At 43.7% G+C, this 17,167-nt stretch overlaps 1 protein-coding gene and 1 long non-coding RNA gene across 2 annotated transcripts; one reads left to right on the top strand and one right to left on the bottom strand.

Annotated features, from left to right (window-relative positions):
- Positions 1–3,251: 3,251 nt before the first annotated feature.
- Positions 3,252–16,330, bottom strand: ISCA1 (iron-sulfur cluster assembly 1). The gene is made up of 4 exons (XM_081236969.1): positions 16,152–16,330; positions 9,059–9,112; positions 5,959–6,064; positions 3,252–3,547 (listed from the first exon to the last, which is right to left on the bottom strand). Exons 1-4 carry the CDS (start codon positions 16,230–16,232, stop codon positions 3,399–3,401), a joined length of 390 nt encoding a protein of 129 aa, XP_081093095.1. The 5' UTR covers positions 16,233–16,330; the 3' UTR covers positions 3,252–3,398.
- Positions 6,209–7,105, top strand: LOC308619184. The gene is made up of 2 exons (XR_014016135.1): positions 6,209–6,756; positions 7,045–7,105. It is a non-coding gene; the product is annotated as an uncharacterized lncRNA (long non-coding RNA).
- Positions 16,331–17,167: the final 837 nt, after the last annotated feature.

The raw sequence follows: 17,167 nt of genomic DNA, 5'->3' as shown, positions 1-17,167 counted from the left end.
TCATCCGATGATGGACACTCAGGTTGTTTCCATCTCCAGGCTATTGTAAATAGAGCTGCAATGAACATTTTGGTACATGACTCTTTTTGAATTATGGTTTTCTCAGGGTGTATGCCCAGTAGTGGGATTTCTGGGTCGTATGGTAGTTCTATCTGTAGTTTTTTAAGGAACCTCCATACTGTTCTCCATAGTGGCTGTACCAATTCACATTCCCACCAGCAGTGCAAGAGTGTTCCCCTTTCTCCACACCCTCTCCGGCATTTATTGCTTCTAGATTTTTTGATGATGGCCATTCTGACTGGTGTGAGATGATATCTCATTGTAGTTTTTTTTTTTTTTGTGGTACGCGGGCCTCTCACTGTTGTGGCCTCTCCCGTTGCGGAGCATAGGCTCCGGACGCGCAGGCTCAGTGGCCGTGGCTCACGGGCCCAGCCGCTCCGCGGCATGTGGGATCCTCCCGGACTGGGGCACGAACCCGTGTCCCCTGCATCGGCAGGTGGACCCTCAACCACTGCGCCACCTGGGAAGCCCTCTTAGATACCTTTTTAAAAGGGCACCTGCAATCTCGGCTCTTATCGTGATGTGCAGTGCAGCCTAACTGCGAGGGGCAGGGGGCTGGAGCCAGATGGTGTGGGGTGTCACCCTGACTTGGCCACTTACCACGTTGCCTTAGGTCAACTGTTTGGTCCACGCCATATTTCAGTTTCTCATCTACGAAAAAGACAGTCATCAGACCTACTTCACTGGGTTGTAGTGAAGACTGTTAATTAGAACAGTTCCTGGCATGTAGCAAGTATGGAGTAAATGCTATTAGCAACACTTACCCTATTCTTTTCATTGGTGTCTGTCTCATTTGTCAACGCTAAGATCTTTCAGAGATGGTCTCTGGTTATCTGTGAAGCCTAAGGGATGGCGGAGAGCAGGTGCTCACAAATACGCCTGAAGGTAACTACCGCAGGGAGATGAACATAAAGCTCAGATGACAGAGTTGGAAAAAGCATTCCCTACTGGGAATAACAACATGTGAGAAAGTAAGGATGAAATTTGCGTGGGAGGCTGTAGAAGCAGCTTGGATGAGGTGAATGACCCTTATAGTGAAAAAGGGAGAAAGGCAATACAGAAGGAGAAAGGGAATGAGGACTCTGGAGCCCAGAGCAATCTGCAATGGTCTGTCAGTGGGCTGCAAGGGGACCCCAACAACTAAAAGAGTGGATGCAACAGAATCGGGTGGGGAAAATCCTGGCGGCAGGGAGACTGGTTAGGAAAGTAGAACATTACTTATTAGTAGCAACAATGGCTGCTATTCACAAACCCTGCTCCCTTAAAAGAAAAGGCAATTTTATGATCACAAAGAGGCTACATTTTTTTTTATTGGCAACTCAATCTATATATATATACAGTATTGCACAAATTATAAGTGGGTTGACAGTTATATTAACAATACAAATTCATGAGCATTTACATAAAGCTACTGCTCTAGCAGGTTTTGGTGCATTTTGTGCCTGGTACTTTAGTAAATATGACAAACAAAAAGGAACTCAGCTACTTCAATTCATAAGAAACGGCTTTCAAAAAAAGCAAATATGTCATCTCACAGAACACTTAATATGTCAAACCCAGGAAAATCAATAACTAAATGACAAAAGGAACACTGTTAAAGAAAAGTTGCTGATAAAATGTCAGGTTAAAATATTAGGCTTAAAAATTTTAGCAGTTGGACTTAGGACCCAGAGTGTACACACCATATTGGGAATTATAAGAAAAGATCCCCATGTTCTGCTTCACAATTACTACTACCTTCCAAAAGAACAGTTCTGGGTGGCTACAATGTCTTCTTCCCTGCTAGTATAAACGACTGTTCCACAGTCCTGGTGAAACAAGATGGTAATTCACATAAATGGGTTTTAAAATAAGATTCTTCTCACCCCAAATAAAATAAAATTAAATATGCTCTCCAAATTACAAAGCAATCTTATCCAAATGTTCACCAGATAAATAAGCCAGACCACCCATTTACCTTCACTGACTGCCTCGGAGCGCAGGGCTGGCGTGTCACCTACAAGACGGGGAGATGTGGGTGATCCTGGCTGTGCCCCTACCCAGCCTGCAGTGTGAGGGGGTACAAAAGCCCTTCAGCTTCCCCGGGTATAGAACTGAAGGGATGGGCTAGATGGCTTTTAAGAGAACTTCTGACTAAAAGGATCTAAGTCCGCTTGAGATCCCATATCCGAGCAGACGCTTAGGGTGGGCAAAAGAAATGGACTTAAAAACAGGTGGGTGGGCCTCCCTGGTGGCGCAGTGGTTTAGAGTCCGCCTGCCGATGCAGGGGATACGGGTTCGTGCCCCGGTCTGGGAGGATCCCACATGCCGCGGAGCGGCTGGGCCCGTGAGCCATGGCCGCTGGGCCTGCGCGTCCAGAGCCTGTGCTCCGCAACGGGAGAGGCCACAGCAGTGAGAGGCCCACATACCGCAAAAAGAAAAAAAAAAAAAAAAAAAAAAAAAAACAGGTGGGTGAAGTATTTACCTTTTGATCCCATCACTCAGAACTATTCTGCACTACAGTTCAAGGAAATCTTTGTCCAATACTTTAATGGCTGGGGATGCTGCAGGGTAAGCAAATGAGGCATCTGACAATGAAGTTTTAGATAAAAATGTAGAAACGCTGTGCCCAGTTTGGGTAGAAAAACAGTGCACCACCACACCACACCAGCAGTCAAGACTTCCTGCCTCTGAATTTTAAAAGCCATCCATCTTGTTGGGAGATGTACGTTCAATCCTTTCAAAAGATCTACCAATCTACACCTATTAAGAATATGTTTTCCAGGGCTTCCCTGGTGGCGCGGTGGTTGAGAGTCCACCTGCCGATGCAGGGGATACAGGTTCATGCCCTGGTCCGGGAAGATTCCACATGCCGCGGAGCGGCTGGGCCCGTGAGCCATGGCTGCTGAGCTTGCGCGTCCGGAGCCTGTGCTCCGCAACAGGAGAGGCCACAACAGTGAGAGGCCCGCGTACTGCAAAAAAAAAAAAAAAAAAAAAAAAAAAAAGAATATGTTTTCTGAAATCCCCCCGGGAAGGCAACTTCCATGAAACTAGCTCTAACAGAAAGGATGCAGGAAGGAGAATTTAATTGCAGGGTAAAACTTTTTTTCTTTACAGATCAGAAAGACGACACAAAGACAGCAATAGATTCTCATTTTCTGTCTCCTATAAAGGACACAAGTATCAATTCTTCTGGAATCTAACACACTGGCTTCATTTTCAAATGCATCACTTTATTTTCCTTGTAAGGCAGCCATACGTTACAAATCTTAAGCATGCGACAGTCCTATGACTTCTTCAATAAGCCGTAGAGCTTCCACAGCTCTCCTGGGGCCTACAGCCCGAGCAGTCCTGAGGAGTCAAATGTTAAAGCTTTCTCCACAGCCACACGTTCCTTTGATGTTTGGGTTATTGAACACAAACTCACTGGATAATTTGTCTTCAACATAGTCCATTTCTGTTCCTAAAAGTGTTAGCTGTGCTTTCTTCTCGATGAACACTCTGACTCCTGGGGGAGAAGAAAACATGAGTCATATAAAGCCTGCCATCCCATGGAACCTGCTGATTCAAAGCACAACTGAACTTTAAATAGTAACCACTAACAAACGTCAAACAAGAGGCTTTTGGGGCTTCCCTGGTGGCGCACTGGTTGAGAGTCCGCCTGCCGATGCAGGGGACACGGGTTCGTGCCCCGGTCCGGGAAGATCCCTGCGGAGCGGCTGGTCCCGTGAGCCATGGCCGCTGAGCCTGCGCGTCCGGAGCCTGTGCTCCGCAACGGGAGAGGCCACAACAGTGAGAGGCCTGCGTACCGCAGAAAAAACAAACAAAAAAACAACAAGAGCCTTTTGAACCTGTCTCATTATTTTCTTTAAGGGATGCAGTGCTCAGTTTTCTGTCCCCTTTCCTACACAATAATCTATGTCAAAAACAACTGTATTAAGCTAGACAGTTGTGTACAGCAAATTCCATGACAATTCTGTGTAAAACTAGAATTTGCCTTTCTTCGCTATACTTCAATTTGCTACATGAAGAAAATGTGTATATTCTCAGTAAGAGTTCTGTAAAGATGGAGTGAATGAGATTAATGAAACTCCTGAAATGACATTTGTACACACAACACACTGCCAAGCCTAGAGAAACACAAAGGACTATGATATAATGGGCTAGTTTAATAAGACTAAATCATAAATCAGTACAAGCAGTTCTGCTTTTCTGCTTATGGACCTGAAAACTGATAATAACATAACTCCCTAGTTATCTCTACCTACCTAGTTGGTAGAGGTGGGCACCTTCATAAACACTAATGGATTAAGAAAGCCTTCTTCCTTATAAAAAACTGCATCAGGGCTTCCCTGGTGGCGCAGTGGTTGGGAGTCCGCCTGCCGATGCAGGGGACACGGGTTCGCGCCCCGATCCCGGAGGATCCCACGTGCTGCGGGGCGGCTGGGCCCGCGAGCCATGGCCGCGGAGCCTGTGTGTCCGGAGCCTGTGCTCCGCAACGGGAGAGGCCACAGCAGTGAGAGGCCCGCGTACAGCAAAAAAAAAAAAAAAAAAAAAAAAAAAAAAAAAAAAAAAAAACTGCATCATTACTTAAATATGAACTATCTTTATTAGATCTCTTCTTTAAGATGAAAAGTTTCAGGTTTAAGATACTTTTACATATTGATTTTAAAAATAATATATTATTCCTGTCTTACCCCTAGGTTCTTCATGACATTTTTTTTCTTCTTAGATTCCATATATATGTGTTAGCATACGGTATTTGTCTTTCTCTTTCTGACTTACTTCACTCTGTATGACAGACTCCAGGTCCATCCACCTCACTACAAAGACACAGACCTACTAGAGAATGGACTTGAGGATATGGGGAGGGGGAAGGGTAAGCTGTGACAAAGTGAGAGAGTGGCATGGACATATAGACACTACCAAACGTAAAATAGATAGCTAGTGGGAAGCAGCCACATAGCACAGGGAGATCAGCTCGGTGCTTTGTGACCACCTAGAGGGGTGGGATAGGGAGGGTGGGAGAGAGGGAGACACAAGAAGGAAGAGATATGGGAACATATGTATATGTATAACTGATTCACTTTGTTATAAAGCAGAAACTAACACACCATTGTCAAGCAATTATACTGCAATAAAGATGTAAAAATATATATATATATATATATTAACAAATGTCTTTACTGATCAGTAACTTAAGTGCAATAAAAAGAATACACATCAAGAACCCATGAAAACTGGCTAATGGTGCACACAAAGCCAGTGCTGCAGAACCCATGCACGCTGAAACTCCCCTGAGGTTGTGGCAGTATTTATTTTGTTTTAAATAGATTTTATCAGATTATTGGGTAGGGGCAGGGACTGGGGGGGGGAAGGGCAAAATATAATTAAAGCACTGCAATTTTTAATAAAATTTGGAAATAGACCCTTCTAAAGCAGAAGATGACATTACTTATTTGACATAGATGCTTCACACCAAAGTGGCTGGTTCATTCTGAAGTTTTATCATCTTAAAATCTTTCTGCACACAATGATAACCTTTCATAACTGAAACAAATAAACAAGTTTATCCAATAATCTATCACTTAGTTACTAAGAGCGCAGCCTATGGAGTGAACTTGATTGTGTTCAAATGTTCATAAGGCCACTTACTGGCTGTGTGACCTTAGGCAAACATATTTAATCTCTCAGTGCCTCAGTTTCTTCATCTGCAAAATGGGGACAATACAGTACCATTCTCATTTTAGTTGCTGTGTATAAATCAGTTAATATTTGAAAGCCTGTCGAACCGTGCCTCCCTCACAGTGAGCACTATGTACACCATTCCTACTATTATCATCATTACTCTCCATGCTACACAAGGCTAAACATTTTAGGGAGAACAAAGTGTCCAGAAAAAGTTTGCTTAAAACTCACCATCTTGAACAACTTCTTCATCAGAGTCTCCTTTTGTCTTTGTATATTCCAGAGTGTAGGAAAGGCCATTACAACCCCTGGTTCGGACACCAACTTTCACACCAACCTGAAAAGGCATTGTAAAAATAAACTTAGTTTTAAAGTAGTACAGATTAAACAGTTATATTAATAAAAGCACTATTTGATAACATTCATTTCTTCAAAAGCTAAAAGATAAATATTAGATTTCTGGCTATAAAGAGTCCCTTTAGGAAGTATAAGCAGAATGGGAAACCAGCATTTAAAAAATTTAACTACTGTACAAATATCATTACAACATTGGCAGGGATCCAAAAAGAATAAACACCAATTATATACAAAGAAAGAAATATAGAGGGAACACTGCCCCCCAAAACTACAGTCACCAGTACCCTAAAAATGAGCTTGTGTGTTTTTTCCTATTTTCTTTCAGTCTTTGTCTCATATATAATCTAAACATGGGTTTTTTTTTTTTTTTTTTTTTTTTTTGGCCATGCCACGTGGCTTGTGGGATCTTAGTTCCCTGACCAGGGATTGAACCTATGCCCTTGGCCATGAAAGCTCAGAGTCCTAACCACTGGACTCCCAGGGAATTCCCTAAACATAGTTTTTATTAGAGCAGAAATAAAAAATTTATTCTCTACTTTGTTTTTTTTCCCACTTAAGACATCATTTTCCCATGTAATTAGCTTTTGTAATATCATTTGCAACTAATGCCTACATAATATTCCACTACACCTAAAGCATGTTTATTACTTAACCATTACTATTAACCATTTTGTCTGGGAATAACATTTTTTTTTTTTTAATTTATTTATTTATTTGGCTGTGTTGGGTCTTCATTTCTGTGCAAGGGCTTTCTCTCGTTGCGGCGAGCGCGTGCCACTCTTCATCGTGGTGTGCGGGCCTCTCACTGTTGCGGCCTCTCTTCTTGCGGAGCGCAGGCTCAGTGGCTGTGGCTCATGGGCCCAGCCGCTCCGTGGCATGTGGGATCTTCCCAGACCAGGACTCGAACCTGTGTCCTCTGCATTGGCAGGCAGATTCTAAACCACTGCGCCACCAGGGAAGCCCAGGGAATAACATTTTTAAGGGAAGAGTTTTAATTCCAAAAATGAATAATCACCTTTTTTTTTTTTAAAAAAAAAATATCTGATGGCAGAGACTACCTAAGAAAACTGGACTTTCTCAAAAATGTTTTTGCTTCACCTCACCACGTGAGATGTTCCCAGGATATTTCCCTATGGTTAGGTTCACCAAGGTTCATAGGTCATCACCTGGCAATCCTATTGCCTCTATGTGACATGGGGCCTTAATTCTGTAAACATTCTCAAGTACCAGAAAGCAAAAGCCTGCAGTCAACACAGACGTTAAGAAGTTTAAAAGGTGACCAAACAGCACTTTTAAAATACCAATGTCTACCTCAATGTAGTTTTCTAACAATATCTACCCAATTCTTATCTATTCTTGAGTCCTATCTGCTTTCTCGTGTGTGTATACAGCATTATCATAATAAGTATCATTTTAGCAAGCAGATCCTGATTCCCTGAAAAGCAGTAACACGTGCTTGCTCCAGGAAAGCAAACATAAAGTGGGAAGACACCTGATGAAGAGCGTGAGTTAAATGTTAAGCTGTTTGGTGGTTCTGATGAGTTGAAGCATTCAGAGTATTCTCTTCTGTCTTCAAACAAGGAGACAACTATAGCTTTATTCACCTTCAGAGTGACAGCTTAGAGAATGTGTAAGGGAATTTCACATATTCAACATGATAAATAATAAACTGCCTGGCTGAAATTCTGGAGCATACGTCATAAATACTTGTTTAACTTAGTTTTTATCTTTGCAAATAGGAAGACTCAAACAAGCAGGAAGTTCAACTATTAGGAATAGAGAGACACTTAGAGAGTATGTGAAAATACAGCTTTAGGTAACTGGAGTTTGGAAAAGGGATTGCTTATGCCATAAATGACACCCGATGAAGTGTTTGCTCAACCCTTTTCATGACAATATGAACAAACATCCCTCAACTCTACAAAAGTGAAATTGTGTCAACTGGTCAATTTATACTCTAGTCATTAGTCTACCCAAATTGAGTTGGAATTGAGTTGGAACACTGATATACTTAGATTTAATAATTCTTAGGGGGAAGATGATCGAACTCCTGTTATATTGTAATACAGGTTGTACAATGGAACTTAGAAACTACTCTGTAGTCTAATTATTGAATATTAATAGTCTTGGAAGTCATTTACAGTATCCCTTAGGCAATGAACAATGTGCTAAGATTAAGATGGTACGCACACCCCTTGCCCAACAATTCTACATCTACAAATACAGCTTATGTAGATGAAAAAAGCTATGCCTACAGATCCAGAACAACGGGCCTGGCACACTACAGATGCTAAATATTTGTTGAATAATGTTTGTGGAAGCACTGAATGAGAACAACCCGAAAGACCTTTAATATGAGAGCCTGGCTAAATAAACTTGTTCAACGGAATATACTAGGATATGCAGCCATGAAGAGAATAAGGATCTTTATGTTAGGATATGGAAGGATCTTCAAGCTATACTATTAGGGGCAAAGCAAAGTGCAACCACAGTGTGTGTGGTAGGTTCTCACCTAAGTAGGAAAAGAGACACACACACAAATGAAACAAGCAAAGTCTAGGCCAGTGGTTCCCCTCAGGGAATTAGTTTTGGTTGTGACAACTCTGGCACAGGCCAGAGATTCTGCTAAACATCCTGCAATCCACTCCCAACAAGGACTATCCAGTCCAAAACATCAACAGTGCTGAGGCTGAGAAACCTTGGTCTAGGTAATAAAATGCACAGATGATCTGTGCAAGGACACGAAGAGGCTGCCTCCTGGAAGGGAGAATGAATGAAGAATGTGGGGTGAGAGAGTGACTTCCTTTTCATAACACCCTGTTGTGTTACTTGCATTTAAAAATCATGAGCATTTTTTACCTTTTAAATAAAAACACCTAATTAATGAAAGCACACTGTTTATCACAAGATAAATTCATTGTGAAAATACAACTTCAATTTTTTACTAAATATTTGTCTGACTGGTTTTACTTACGTGTTCAGGCTTATCTTTAAGAAGCTGTTTTATCTTGTTTACTGCTGAAGGTGTCTGAAAAAAGGGAAGGTTATTAAGTTGTTACAAACTTTGCATTCTTCAGCCTTATATTTCCTAGTATTTAAGACAACTCAAGCCTATCTTTAGCAAATTCATGTGGTGAATTTATGTTCCATTCTAATCAGAGTACCTTGTGGATTTCATACGCAAGCATATGAACTCTACTCAATTAAAAGTATTTTTTAAAATATCTACTAGCAACGTCCTCTTCATCCCCTGCCCCCACCCCCCCAGTCAAGGTCAGCTCCCTGTCATAATCTCTGGTACTATCTACTCACATCACAAATGTAATTTGTCTAGTCAGCATCTATTTCGAATTCCTACTTTATGCCCAGCAACAAGCACATTGCCTGACACACAGAAGGCACTCGACAGTCAATGAATGATTTCAAGTACCACATTGGGAAAGCCAACCTTCAGGCATTTTTCCTATTGATCATTATTAACTCTATTTGCTCATTCTGTTTACCCCAAATCTATTTCAGATCCATCAAAATGCACAGCTAGAGGAAAAAGTGATACCAGCATCAAATAACCCAGTGTGTGCCTCTCGTGCCAGTCCCACCGAATATTTACAGAGATTAACTGATTGATTGATTTCGGCCGCGCACGTGGGATCTTAGTTCCCCAACCAGGGATCGAACCTGCGCCCCTTGCATTGAAAGCACGAAGTCTTGACCACTGGACCTCCAGGGAGGTCCCTAGTCACAGAGATTATTACATCAGCATCTAAGCATCTAGATGACCAGAACTAAGCTAGTCAATAATAGAAACAAGAACATGGAAGAGTTTTCAGGAGAAATGCTGTTTAACCAAGCCCAGTTGTCCTCAAAAATACTTCATGCGTAGATCAGCATTACAAACAAACCCCAATTTCCTGAGGAGGCTGTTAGGGAGAAAGCCTGTCCCAGGGCATTCCTGGTCCACTTCCTTGCTGTGTCCCAGCCCATTACTTGGCTTAAACAGGGATAAATGTCCCTCCTCCTCAGGATTCTTGTGAGGATTAAATGAACGAATTCATGAAAAGCATTTAGAATAGCACCAGGAACAGAGAGCTCAACATAAGCCAGCTATTATTATAACAATGAGAATGTATTATCATGAAGAGATCATGTCCTTCCTACTTCTTGTTTTACTAGCTCCTCTAGCTGGCAATGCTGAACCGGTCCTCAAGTTTTCTATACAGGCATTTTCCTGGTTTGTGAAATCTCAGAGTGGACATTATGACCTAAGAGTGGACATTATGACCTACAACTAGGTAGTAATCGTAGCCAGAACTCAAGCCTGTGCTGGGGGTACAGACCTGATGGATGGCCCGAGTGTGCTCTTTCACCCTGTCTGGTGGGGACTTGGCCAGATGAAGATGCTGAAGCAGAGTCTGGACCCAATTTAGAAAAGTCATGAAACCAATGTAGAAGGTTGACACTATCATTAAAAAAAAAAAACCAGGGCTTCCCTGGTGGCGTAGTGGTTGAGAGTCTGCCTGCCGATGCAGGGGACACGGGTTCGTCCCCCCGTCCGGGAAGATCCCACATGCCGCAGAGCGGCTAGGCCCGTGAGCCATGGCTGCTGAGCCTGTGTCTCCGGAGCCTGTGTGTCCGGAGCCTGTGCTCTGCAATGGGAGAGGCCACGACAGGGACAGGCCCGCATACCGCAAACAAAAACAAAAACAAAAACAGGGACTTCCCTGATGGCGCAGTGGTTAAGAATCCACCTGCCAATGCAGGGGACATGGGTTCGATCCCTGGTCCGGGAAGATCTCACATGCCACGGAACAACTAAGCCCGCGTGCCACAACTACTGAAGCCCGGTGCTACAACTAATGAAGCCCGCACGCCTAGAGCCTGTGCCCCGCAACAAGAGAAGCCACCACAATGAGAAGCCCGCGCACCTCAACGAAGAGTAGCCCCTGCTCGCCGCAACTAGAGAAAGCCCATGCGCAGCAACAAAGACTCAACACAGCCAAAAAACAAAAACAAAAATCACAGAACAGTGCACTGCACTGGATAAACAGTGAAACTTTGATTTAGTTATTAACATACGGTGTGTATGTATTTCTTATTGTGTCTCACTTAAAAAAAAAAAGTTAAATAAATCACTACCAGTGGGTGGTTTATAAAGGCCGTTTCCCATGGTTCTATCAGAACAGGAACCAAGCAGATCAACGACAGGGAACGGGATGGGGGTGGGGGGTGGGGGGAAGGAGGAATTTCTGCAGAATTATTTTTATTTATTTATTTTTTAAGATCACAGTATGTTAACCTCAAATAGTTAGAGAGATATTAATGGAAAAAAATTTTTAAAATGCTTAGTTACACTTCTAAATGATTGCCAGTAAAAACTAGCTTTCCTAATTTTCATGGTGATATTTCCCATGTGAGTCTTGAAGAAATTAATCTAATTACTGTCAAATTACAATCAAAAGATTTCCAGTAAATTAAAAAAAAAAAAGGCACAGCCATGGGAAAATACTCACTGGAAGTCCAACCTGATGCGGAGCCTTGGTTTATTGCCAGCAGATGGGAGGTGTAAGCTCAGGGCACACGTACTACGCTGCCCCACCTGTTTCTTTTCATACTGACCAGGGACTGAACCTGGGCCATGCAGTGAAAGCGCCGAATCCTATCCGCTGGACCACCAGGGAACTCCCGAGTCTCATGTGACTTTCTAAATTATCTAATTTGGTTTTTACAAAAGCAATATATTTCCTTCTTTTCTCAACTCTTAGCAGAAAACACTTAAACAGCAAACAAAAGCAATTCACAGAGAGTGGTCCACTTACCACAAAGTGGTTGATGCTCAACATTTCATACTGAAAGGAGCTTAAGAGAAAAATTACCTGCGTGCCTGGAAACTGTCATTACAGGAACCAAAACATGTCTTAATTTTCTAGTGTCAGGCAATAATCAAATATACCCCACTGGGAGGAGTGTTACTGATGATGTATAACCCTGCTGAGAGTCCACTTCAGGGTAAAGATATGGTTATTAGAACTTTCCAAGAAATGGATCTGAATTTCAGAACAAGTCAGAATGACTAAACAGGGGAACATCTAGGACTTAAGATCATTCTGGGAAATAGTATAAAAACTTCAACAAAACAACATGCTGCAAGCCTAGCGGCCCTCCCATTTCAACATACTCCCCCAAACAACTAAGTTACCCATACCCACCCAAGAAAGTTATGTAGAATCAATGAGTCTAATTCACCTGAGATTTGGCCAGTGAAATAAAATTCAAGAGGCCCTTGAAACTCAATGAAATATTATTTCTCTCATATGTGTATCACAGAACAAGACATTCTTTCAAGTGAAAGAGCATCTGTGAGTGAGATATTTTGGCCTTAAAAAAAAAAGATTTCTAGTCTGTTTTTGTGGTTGAAATTATGGGAGAAGGCACTGTAGATAAACGAATTTTTTGACTACTTCATAGCAACATACTTTTACTTTATCCCATGCCATAGCGTTTCTATTCCTTGTAGCAGAAACTTTCCATCCTCAATACTGCATTTCCTTAGTCATTCCCCAGGCAATTTTCATTTTTTGCTGTTTAAGGAAACAAGATTAAAACCCAAAGTTAACTCCACGATTATGTATACTAAACATGAGCCAACAACTACAACCTACTTTCGTTTCATTGTAAATCTGGCATTTTAAGGTTTAAAAGATGGTAGATAAAGGGCAGCCAATGAAATTTCAGTATATTTTGTTTGAGTCATTCTATAACAGCTATGGCATTATGATGCTGTTTCCCTTTTGTCTTTGCCTATTCCTGTACATGCAGGTAATCACAGTATATATTCACAATTTTGTAGCCTACTTTTGAAAGTTTAACATGCTACTCATTTGATACATAGTAACATACATATATTCACTGTTTCTTGAGTACTTTCTAGGTGCTTAATGGTTTATATGCATCATCTTTTTATTCTTTCAGTTCTGTGATTTAGGTATTAAAGATTAAATAATTTGCACAGGGCTAGTAAGTCAAAGAATTAAGAGTTATGACTCCCAAACCTTTAAAAAAAAATCATTACTTAGAATGACTACATATCTCGCCAACAGGATTTACTCTTACTTATTTAACTGGCCTTTCACTGTTAGACATTCAGGCTACTTCCAATTGTTTCCTGTGTAATGCCCCTTAAATTGCCTCCTATACCAATCTTACAGCTTGGTCACTGTTCCAAAGGACTTCTGGGGCTACTCCTTCAATGAATAAACACCTCCTTGAGCCCCCATGTATTTAACATCATATTGTTTCCAGACCCTTCTCAACCAGGAGCTGCTAGAAATTAAGCCCTAAGGCACCCGCTGTATGCAATGAATTAACTTCTCTCTTGTGCATCAAGAATGATGCTGGCTATGTACCATTAATCTTCACATCTTTGGTTGAACTTTAGGCCAGTTGTGGGTATATCCCTATAACCCTAATTAGGGCTGCAATGATTCTGCTTTGGACAACAATGGAAATAAAGGCCTCTGCTTGCAGTGTAGCGTTAAATCTTCAAGTTCTCCAGTCATATTTTATTCTGGCTCCTATACATACAATTCCATTCACAATTCCTGGGTCTGCAGCAAAGTAGGGAAGGGGGATGTCATCCTCCTTGGATGAAGGGTACTGACTTTGATGTGGTGGGTTGAAACCTTATTCTATCAAGGACCCACCCCTGGTTGCATAAAAGTGCCTGTGACCAGTCTTTGAAGTCTTTCTCTCCATCAAACCACCAATCCTCTCCCGGATTAACATCAGTTAACACAGGTAGTCTGGCTCTGAAAACATGGAATCATGCTTTTATTTTATCAATACCTTTTCCTAACCTCTCACTGACTAGACTGCACAGGTACAGCACTTCTCAAAGGTTGCAACATGTCGAATTCCTGATGTCAAAATTTATACTTAGCTAACATTCATCATCTCTTCTTACCCATTTCATTGAACTATCTCATTTCATTTGCTCTCATCTGTCTTCACTCATTAGTCCTTTGATGAGTTCACTGCTTTTGCACTTAAATGAACATGGTGTTAAACGTTTGCAAAAACACTTGAAAATTAAGCACAGATATCAATACATGCATGCCAGTATGTTAAGACTAGGAACACATGCCAGGATTAAAATAACTGCAAGCCTGCTACCACAGACCTTTGGTGGAAAGAAACAGGGATGTGCGTTGGCACCAGCTAAGATCACAGGGAAAGGGACTAAAGTCTGCTAGACAGTTAAGTAGGATAAATTCAGACAATGGACTCCTGCATGCTAATTCGAAATGTTGATCAAAGGCAACACAGAGCCCTTGTGAACTGAGAACTGACATGACAAAGCAGTGCTGGTAGCAGAACTGGCCTGGTAAGCCGGGACAGGTAATGAAGCATAAAGGAGCAAGCGTGGGTTGAGAGCTGAGGTCTGAGAAAATGGGCTGGGTTACTGTTCCTAGTAATTTCTAGAGGTGCCAAAGGCCTGGCCCATGACTGTTTCCCAAGAGGGTGGGAAATGTAGGTCTTAAATGTCTGATGACTAAGTAGGAACGGAGAGAAAGGGTATGACCCATGCCAAATGGTGGAGAAAGAAAAGGCAAAAAAGTGTCTCCACACTTTCTGACTCTTCCCGGCTCTATCAGTACCAGTGGTAGAATTCTTTTGATTTCTGAATAATTTTTACTGAGATTGAAAGGAGACGCAAAGTATGAGTAGTGCTTTCTAGTTCTTATGATTTCAAATCTTGGAGAATTCTAAGATTTGATGGTGTATCTTTCAGACTGGAAAATGGGCTTGATGGTACAGAAAAAAACAATGTAGAATACAGTATCACACAAAAACCGGATAACCTCCTTATGCACCTAAAACAGTGACCCATTATAAAAATATATTCTCCCACCTGATCATGACCTTCTCCTGTTTTGCTGAAACGAATTTTCCGGCAACAGGCCTTCTTATGGCATTAAATTGAACGGAATCCATTATTCAATTTAATCTGTTTTCCCCAGTCTTCAGGAATTGAGTGTTTGCACAAAGACTTCTTTACCAAGAGTGGGGTGTGTGTGAGAAGAATGCTGAACTGATCATAAGATTTCCTATGAAATTAATCTTTCAAAACTGCAAATAGTGACTGCTTAATGGACAGGGGGGTTTTCTTTTGGGGCCAGGTGTTTTGGAGCTACATAGAAGTGACGGTTGCACAATACTGTGAATGTACTAAATGCCACCGAATCGAACGCTTACAAGTGGTTAATTTTATGTGACTTTAAGAGACAAAACAAAACTGTGCACTACGTCGGGGATCCAGCATGCGCAGTAAATGCTGTAAGTATCTGCAGCAAGTTTCCTTTGAGTGTGTTTGACCTTTCACCCAGAGAACGCTGTAAACTCACTCAGGGTGGAAATTTATCCTTCTTTGTCCTTTGTTAGAGCTACCACGGCCTAGGACCGCTGGAGGCACAGAGTGCGTTTCAAAGCCTCTTCCACCCCAGACACCAGGAAGTAACCCTTTGTGCACTGCAGCCTTGATCTCTGCAAGGGGGAGGGCTTTGTTGTCTCCGCGCTATCACCGGCGCTCCCATATCACACTGTGGTCCTCCAGCCGGGCGAGGCTAGGCTCGGGTCTCCCCAAGCGCCTCAAGGGTAGGAACCCTGGTTCATTCACCCTGCTGAGCCCGGCACCTGGCATTTCGACCTCTAAGTAACCCGCGACCTCAAGCACTGCTGCCGCGGCAAGACCCTCCGCGGCCCCAATCTCCGGAAAAGCCGCGCCTGACCCCCAGGGGCCACGCTCGCACCGCCCCTCGCCCCTCAGCACGCGGCGGCGCGCGGCCCGCTGGGAAACGTAGTTCCCGGGCGCCCGGCTCCCGAGGAGCAGCCCCGCCCGCGCTTGTTTATCTCCCCAGCAGAGGCGAGTCAGGGATGCGGACGATGCGGCGGCTGCGGAGCGGGTCAGGGGTCCCGCCGCCCGGCTGTGCTGTGCCCTGCCACCGTGCCCCCCTCGCGGGGGCGAAAGTGAACCAATATAACGGGCCTGGTCGCGCGCCCCAGCCACTCACCAGGGTGAGGGCGGCCCGGGTGGGCTGCAGCTTCCTCTTGCTCACAGCCCGGACAGTGGCCCGGACTAACGAAGCCGACATCCTCGCCGTCCCGGCAACCCGATGCCTCGGGCCGGAGCTCGGCCACCTCAGCCTCTCTCCATGGACACGGCGGGCGCATTGACGCCACAAGCTCCGGCGCACGGCGCCCTAGGCCCCGCCCCTCGTGGGCCCGCCCGCGCCGTCGCCATTGGGCGGGCCGTATGAGTGACGGGCGTGGGGCGGGCCGTATGAGTGACAGGCGGAGAGCGTGGCTTGGCGCCCGGGCCGTGATCATGTGACGCGGGGCACAGGGGTCGAGGGCAAGGTCGTAGCTCTGCGGCAGGTCCCCGCGCGCTGACTCACACCGGACTGGGGCACATGGAATGAGCTCGGACTTGTCGACTCTGGAGGCGCGCCGTTCTACGCCCTGCCTTCTGGGCAAGGTGCTGCCCCGCCGCTTAAGAACTCAGAGGAGTCTACCGGCCGGGGAGGTGCCGTTCTCAAGGGCAGAATGGATTCGAGGCCCGGACAGCTACGTTTCCGTCTTCCTTTTTTGTCCAGCTAGGCAGTTCTTCTTAAGAGCGTAGAATTACCGCATTCTCAATAAACATCCTCCTTCTCTCCCCCGCCTTTCCCCAAGCTGCTTGGGATGTTGAAATATGGTACTAACACAATGTTCGCTTTAGGTTGGAATCCAGCTTTACTGTAAGATGTGACTGGGCAGCTCGGGGAGTACTTTTATAGCGAGTACCAGTCGATAGCTTGATGGAATACCTGTTGCTTGTCAGATCTTGTGGCTGCTCAGGGACTTCTGTCCTTTAATTCGGCAAACACTCCTGAGCCCCAGGCATTGTCCAGCCAGCACTATACCCAGGCATACACAGAAAGCCTGGTAAACGGAAGGTCCAAGGAAGAATTGGAGATCCTGGTAGGAGAGAAGTGCAGCAGGGGCAGCAGATGGGAGGAGAACATCAAGAAACGCGGCATTTCTAAGT

The sequence above is a fragment of the Mesoplodon bidens genome (genome assembly GCF_964165515.1).
Source record: "Mesoplodon bidens genome assembly, chromosome: 6".
Lineage (NCBI taxonomy): Eukaryota > Metazoa > Chordata > Mammalia > Artiodactyla > Ziphiidae > Mesoplodon > Mesoplodon bidens.
This window is presented reverse-complemented; position numbering and strand designations above follow the sequence as displayed.